The sequence below is a fragment of the Nanorana parkeri genome, unplaced genomic scaffold (assembly GCF_000935625.1).
Source record: "Nanorana parkeri isolate BGI_ZX_2015 unplaced genomic scaffold, ASM93562v1 scaffold470, whole genome shotgun sequence".
In the NCBI taxonomy this organism is placed as follows: Eukaryota; Metazoa; Chordata; class Amphibia; order Anura; family Dicroglossidae; genus Nanorana; species Nanorana parkeri.
In genome coordinates, this window is record NW_017306738.1 from 303,668 (window position 1) to 311,114 (window position 7,447).

At 48.0% G+C, this 7,447-nt stretch overlaps 2 protein-coding genes across 2 annotated transcripts in view; one reads left to right on the plus strand and one right to left on the minus strand.

Moving 5' to 3' along the window:
• The window catches only part of ABCF1 (ATP binding cassette subfamily F member 1), a 28,174-nt gene extending 27,323 nt beyond the window's left edge, over window positions 1-851 (minus strand). The window contains exon 1 of the mRNA XM_018560624.1: window positions 688-851. Coding sequence (XP_018416126.1) covers window positions 688-742 — 55 coding nt within the window. The 5' untranslated portion in view covers window positions 743-851. The remainder of the gene's footprint in view (window positions 1-687) is intronic.
• The window catches only part of GNL1 (G protein nucleolar 1 (putative)), a 16,337-nt gene that overhangs the window by 836 nt on the left and 8,054 nt on the right, over window positions 1-7,447 (plus strand). The window contains exons 2-5 of the mRNA XM_018560655.1: window positions 2,232-2,314; window positions 3,340-3,508; window positions 4,492-4,628; window positions 6,142-6,293. Of these exons, the coding sequence (XP_018416157.1) occupies window positions 2,242-2,314; window positions 3,340-3,508; window positions 4,492-4,628; window positions 6,142-6,293 (531 nt within the window). The 5' untranslated portion in view covers window positions 2,232-2,241. The remainder of the gene's footprint in view (window positions 1-2,231; window positions 2,315-3,339; window positions 3,509-4,491; window positions 4,629-6,141; window positions 6,294-7,447) is intronic.

The following is a 7,447-nucleotide window of genomic DNA, read 5'->3' on the forward strand; positions in this document are numbered from 1 at the left end:
CACCAGGAGACAGGCCGAGGGTTTATTTGGGCTGTGGACTGCCAGCCAGCAGGAGACAGGCCTTGGGGGCAAGGCGGGTTGGGTGGACCGCTAGCCACCAGGAGACAGGTGAACTCGGGGCAGAAATATACAAATGTTACATATTCATTTTATAAACAAATGGAGAATTTATTTTCACCTCCAGTCAGTACAAGTCCCTGAATCTGTCTTCATGTCAGCCTCCTGTCATCCACTACCCAGCAGTTTGTGAGCGCACTCTAAGCCAATCACAGCTTTGTTGGTTTTCAGGGGGGAGCGGGCAGAGGTATGTCCTCCTCACTACACCACTGCTTCTCTATTGTCCAATCACAGGCTGAGGGCGGGCCCTGGACCAGGCCTACTGCTGTGTAGTCAGCTGAGTGGTCCAGGGCCCTTTCTGGCAGGAGTGCCTTGTTCACAAGACTCGCTGAACAGAGTTAGACATGAAAGCAGCTCGCAGATATGTACTTCCTTGCCTGGAGGTTAAACTTAAACTCTCAGGGGGATAAGATTCTCCTATCATGTAAGGCCAGGCACAGGGAAGTCTTGGTTATGGTGGGGCCATGGCCTACCCTTATAGGAGAAGCCTATCCTGGATGGAAAGACTGGATAAGATCTGGGGTCCCCCTACGGAGTCATGCCGCCCTCACCTGACTCCTTCCCCCTCACCTGACTCCTTCCCCCTCTCCTCCTCCTCGTCCTCCAGGTCTTGTTTTCTGGGCATCTTGCTGACGTCACGCTCCGCTCTCCGGCCGATCCCTCTCCACTCACGTGGCGCGGAGACAATTCACGGAGAAGCCGGCGAACACAGCCTGCCTAGAAGCCTCGCCGACCAATCACCACTCTCCATCCGCCTTTTCCTACGAAAGACGGCGCGCTATTGGTGAACACGAGCTCGATGCGCGTCACTGAAGGTCACGGAAGCCACCGATTGGACCACTGTCAAACCAAAGCGAGGCGTGAAACGCCTATTTCCCCGCCCCTCGATCCAGAGGCCTGAAAAGCATTGTGACTTCCCATTGGGTTCCCTCGTAGGCTCTTCCTCGTTGGTTAGCCGAGGTCACTTGACAAGGACGCTGACACCGAACACTCTTCATTGCCCGGCCTTCGGGAGCGAAGAGAGGCGTGGCACGCACACCGAGCGCTGATTGGCTAATGACTTTGAGGTGGAACGCACGAGGGGCATTTCCTGTTGCCAGAACTGAGAGAGCCACATTGTTGGTCCCACTCGTTACTTTAGTGGGTTGTTCTTACCACCCAGTGGCAAGTTTTAGTCTGGCATATTTGAGTGGGCCGAGGAGGAGAGGGGTCCCCTGTAGAAGTAGAAGACCCCCCACCCACTAAGGGCATGAGAAGCTAGAACAGTGGGCATGAGGCCTTATCCTAGAGGGGGTATTGCTGCCAGCCTAGGCCTGGAGTAAAGGGTCAGTCCTGCAGGGACAGCTGAGGGACCAGTGCAAACTGCAGCAAGGTAAATTCTGGGAGGACCATCATTAGCACCAAAGGCCTGAATTTGGAGGGTCAGTTATTTCTGCAGAAGGCCATTGTTCATTGCAGGGAGAGCAAGCTGACTCTTTATTGGACTGCAGAGAGTTCAGTCCTGGAGGGACCATATTTAGCACAAAAGGCCTGAATTTGGAGGACCAGGCCTGTCTTTAAGGGACTGCTTTTGCATGGACAGCTAATTGACCAATGTGTATTGTACCAATCAGTCCTGGAAGGACCACCATTAGCACAAAACGCCATTATTTGGACAATCGGGTCTTTCTGTAGGAGGCTAGTGTTTAATTCAGGGACTACCTCTGCAGGGACAGTTCACTGGCCATCATCATCTCTACCATTTAGTCCTGGAGACCAAAATCTGGAGGGTCACCAAATCCTTTAGATGTTCCCATGAAACCTGAAAGGTAGAAGGACCTACTCATTCCGACCAAGCTTTAGTATTCATGTTTAGAGATGCTCACCAGGTGATTGACAGTCTGGGGGGCCATATAAACCTTGGACGTTGGTAAGTCCTAGACCGGCAACGAGCAGGACAACGTTTGGAACGTCTTCTCTTCAGAAATTCTTATCTGCCTTTGAAATCGTTATTTATATTGACGTCTAGCTGAGGATTTTTCAGAAGAGTTATTTAAATATTGGCATTGTCCGAGTCTGCCGGGAGAGGCCTTCAAATCGTTCATAGTGCTTTGCAGGCATTAGGTTTTTAACAGACAGTTAAAGATGCCGCGCAAGAAGCCGTTCAGCACCAAGCAGAAGAAGAAGCAGCTGCAAGACAAAAGGGAGCGGAAGAGGGGTGAGTGCTGACTTCTGGGGTTTTGTAGAAAATGTAAATATGTGTTCCACAAAGGCAACGCAGAACATAGTGACCATTATCTATAGAGCGGGTCGTAGTGACCATTATATAGATATATATATCTATATATATATCGGACCGTAGTGACCCTTATATATAGAGCGGACCGTAGCGACCCTTATATATAGAGCGGACCGTAGCGACCCTTATATATAGAGCGGACCGTAGCGACCCTTTTATATATAGAGCGGACCGTAGCGACCCTTATATATAGAGCGGACCGTAGCGACCCTTATATATAGAGCGGACCGTAGCGACCCTTATATATAGAGCGGACCGTAGCGACCCTTATATATAGAGCGGACCGTAGCGACCCTTATATATAGAGGGGACCGTTATCTATAGAGCGGGCCATAGTGACCATTATCTATAGAGCGGGGCATAGTGACCATTATCCATAGAGCGGGCCGTAGTGACCGTTATCCACAGGGCCGGCCGTGGTGACCGTTATCCACAGGGCCGGCCGTGGTGACCGTTAACTATAGAGCTGGCCGTGGTGACCGTTAGCTATAGAGCTGGCCGTGGTGACCGTTAGCTATAGAGCTGGCCGTGGTGACCGTTAGCTATAGAGCTGGCCGTGGTGACCGTTAGCTATAGAGCGGGCCGTGGTGACCGTTAGCTATAGAGCGGGCCGTGGTGACCGTTAGCTATAGAGCTGGCCGTGGTGACCGTTATGTACTATTGAGCGGACTGTAATGATCATTATATACAGAGCGGACCATGTTGTGCTTCGGGCACAACAGCAATTGCTTTTCACAGAAAACAGGACTGTGGAGATTCGTATGGAAGTGGAAATCGGCAGATATTGGAGTACACAGACAAAGAATGCTTCATGTATACTAGGAGACGCAGTGGTGTTGGGCATACATATTGTGTGAATTATTACATGCAGTCTTGACATTTTCTCTCGGATGTCACGGACACATGTCCCTCTTCCTTTACATACTTTATTATCCTCTGTACAGGACCTCTGGAAGCCGGGCGGTCCGAGTCAAACAGTCGAAGCCAGAGCAGAGAACGGGGAGAGGAAAATACGGACACCTCTGACAGCGAGACCGTCCGACCTCAAGTAAGACGAATCAACCAGCAGCCGCAGCTTCTTAAACCTGGAGAAAAAGGCTATGACCCCAACAGGTAATGTATGGTGTTTAGCTCCACGTTATTGGTACATAAGTATATTTCAATGACTCCAAGGGACATTCACCTGCGGCATGGGCAGGAAGTGAGAGGACATACCATCTATTATAGTTTCCAGCACAACATGGGGTCAGGTTATATCTCCTGCTGGGGACTGTTCTGGTAATCACTGTCAATGGTGGGATATCCTCACTTTGGGGAGCTTTACACCTACTTCATGTTGTGTCTCTGAGACAGGAAGTGTGGCAGACTCTCCCCAGACACTGGTTCTAACACTTCCCCTGGCTTTCCACAACTAAATGCATACAAGCAGACTAACACGGAAGGTAAAAGCATTACAATGTCTCAGCATTTAGTAATGAAAGGAGAATTATGGGGTTAGTGAAATACACTCATCCCCATAATTCAAGTCGACCTTTGACACTGAAGCTGTTACAGGTCAACTATATTAATTGGGAACTCAGCGAACACATACCGCTGATCGCTGAGTTCCTGATCCTCTCTTTGCAGAGAGTTGTGACTGTAAGTCACTGCTCCCCCCTCGGCTCTCCGATCCTCAAGCACTGACTGCAGGAATGGACAGGGGAGGGGGCGGCCAGAGAGGCAGGCGGAGCCAGCTGTCAATCAGCCAGCGGGGTGAACCCCAACAATAGTGTCGGGATCCATCCCGGCTGCAGCACGGCTCTGCGCTGTCAGCATATACCGGACAATAGCCCACTATATGCTGCATTTTGAGTCACAGGAGGACCTAGTATACATCCTCCTGTGACCTAGTATATGTCCTCCTGTGACCTAGTATACATCCTCCTGTGATCTAGTATATGTCCTCCTGTCTCCTTTTCTTTATATTTATGTATGATGAGAAATAGGTGCCCTTTAGTCCTGAAAATGATTGATGCACCGTAACGTGCTGTATTAATTCACATGAAGTTTCGTGGTTTGCATTAAAAGATGGAGGCATCTCTTGGCATGTATTGCAGGTATCGACTACAGTTTGAGAGGGAGAGCAAAGATGAAATCGAAAGGAGGAAGAAAATCGCCCAGGACAAAATTCTGGAACCTGTTCCAGAAACCGAACTGGAAGTTGATATCGAGAAGATATACAGACCTGGATCAGGTAACTTTGTAATGGGGTATTTATATTCCTTTTTTTTCTTGAGGTGACCATAAGGTGTAATAGAAATATTTTTAGGGAAATGCAGAGGGACACCATCGCATTTCTTAAAGGAGAATTATGAGGCGAGTGATTTTCACTCAGCCTCATAATCTGAGCCAACCTGTGACAATGAAACAGTCACAGGTCGGCTCAGTAGATCGGGAAGTGAGCGAACACATACCGGCGCTCGCTCACTTCTCAATCTATCCGTGCAGAGAGACGTGACAGGGGAGGGACTGGATTCCCCCCTCCCCTGTCCGATCCTCCAGCGCTGACTGGCGGAACGGACGGGGGAGGGGGCGGGTACAGCTGGCTCTGCCTCTAGATAGGCAGAGCCAGCTGTCACTCACCCAGCTGGGTGGATCCAGACAGAATTGTCGGGATCAGTTCCTGCTGCGGCGTCTCAGTATACCGCGAGCTGTAGCTCGCGGTATACTGAGCTTTGGGTGACGGGAGGATGCTAGTTTGTGTCCTCTCGTTACCCTTAGGAGAACTATGGGGAAAAGTCCTAACCAAATAGTTCTCCTTTTTAAAAAAAAATAAATAAATTTTTGAACGAAGAAAAAGAAAGCAGACATCCTGCACAGGGACCAGTCCCACATCTCCCTCTCCGAGGCTTCTGAGTAGGGAGTGGAGCTGATGGACTATCCAGGTTGATAGTTTTGGTTTTCCTTTTGAGTAGAGCACTTTCTTTCAGCTCATATTAGGATGGGACAAATGATTGTTCAAATGATGCATCTCGCATGATCCGGCATCTGGATTGTTAGTGTCTGTAGGCAGCTGGAGTTTTTTTGGCCATCAGATGATTTAAGAAAAAAAATCCTAAAAAAATATATATTTTTTTTAAAGGGAGATGAGAAAGAAGGGGGGTAGACCAGATGAAACTACCGGTAATTAATGAAGGAGGACCTAAGGGCTCATGTACTTTGGCATTTCTTTTGGGATATGAACTGCTTTTTTTCCCCCACATATAAATCAATGTGAAAGCAACTTGGAAGCAAGGCAATGCAAATCCTAAAGCAAAGGCAAATCAAAACAACTCTGAAACACCTGAAGGCATGCAGCATTTGAATGCTTCTGTCTCTGATCCCTGTGAACATGAACCCTTGGGGAGCTGCCAGTCAGAAGATGGCAATTTGAAGCAATGAATAGAATGGAATGAGTTACAATTGGGCATGAGGCCAGAGCATTTGTATTGAAGACACACTGAGGGGTGGATTTATCAAAACTGGAGCAGACAAAATCTGGGGCAGCTGTGCATGGCAACCAATCAGCTTCTCTCCTTTATTTTCAAATCCTAACTGAACGAACTGAAGATAGAAGCTGATTGGTTGCCATGGGCCAGTTTCTGTCTGCTCCAGTTTTGATAAATCCCCCCCCCCCCCACTATGTTTTTATAGTGGTTCTCTGTGTCTTCTGAGTCTGGAATAACTTGCTTATGGTTTCTTCTTTATGTTCCTATTATCCCTTACAGTGTTAGACTTCCCAAAACGGCCAGCCTGGCATTACGACATGAGCAAGGAGGCTTTGCAATCGCAGGAGGAGAAGTCCTTTAAGGATTACCTCCAGAAGATCTACGAGAATCACAACCCACGAGATCTCAGCTACTTTGAACACAACTTGGAGGTGAGATAATTTTAATATGGCTTGAACTCAGTGGACCTGTGTCCAACTATGTAAGCTAAATCAATGCTGCAAGACAGGATCAACCTGGCCAATCCAAAGCACTCAATTTGCTTTAGGCCTGGTTCACACCTGAGCGTTTTTCAGCACTGATGGAAGCGCTGTAAAACGCTCAAACAGTGAAATCCCATAATTTCCTATGGGCATGGTTCCCACCTGGGCGTATTTCAGCCCGTGGAAACGCCTGAAAAACGCCCTACGCCCAAACAAGTACAGGAGCTTCTTTGGGGCGTTTTTCTGCGCGTTTCCATTGGTATTCCCGAGTGTGGATCGGGGTTAACAAAGCGGTAACCCCCGAGCCACACTCGGGAATACAGCGTACAGGTCTTACCTTGTCCGTGTTTCCCGCTGTGTCCTCCGGCGGCTTCCAACTTCCGGGTTCCGTCCCTTGCGAGCGTGCTAAAAAACGAGAAGAAAAAATACGCCCAGGTGTGAACCCAGCCTTAAGTAGTCTTGTCGTGAAATTGACTGGCTGCTATGCTGGCCCATCACTTTCCAAAGTGGAACAGTTATGTTATCAGGAATATAACATAATTATTATTAACCAGGAAAGTCAGAATTATTTATCTGTTTATTTAAACTATTGAAGCAAGGGGGTCAGACCCAATGCCAGGCAGATATTATTATACAAGATTTATATAGCGCCAGCAGTTTGCGCAGCGCTTTACAATATAAGGAAGACATTACAATCACAATACAATTCAAGACAAGATGGTAAGGAGGGCCCTGCCCCTGGGGGCTTACAGTCTAAAAGGGGAGGGGGAAATGATACATGAGGAGATGATGGCATTTTCACAATGACTGCCACCACATTTCTCTCTTGCCAAGTTTCTTTTAAGAACTATAGATTTCGCATTGGCCTGCCAGCTGCATTCTTCTAAAAGGCTTAAAGGGTGTCATAAGAGAGGATGCAGAGGGATGAAGAATCACGCTCTACTGTTTACAAAAACCCATAATGGTGTGCACAGAGTTCTTTTTGAACCAATTATCCTGATTTTTGTCTCAGTCTGACTACTATTCATAGCGAATATGCCTACAAACGTCACAGATGATTTCAAACTTCCCCTTCTCAAAGTGGAAAGATGCTTGTTTCAGGT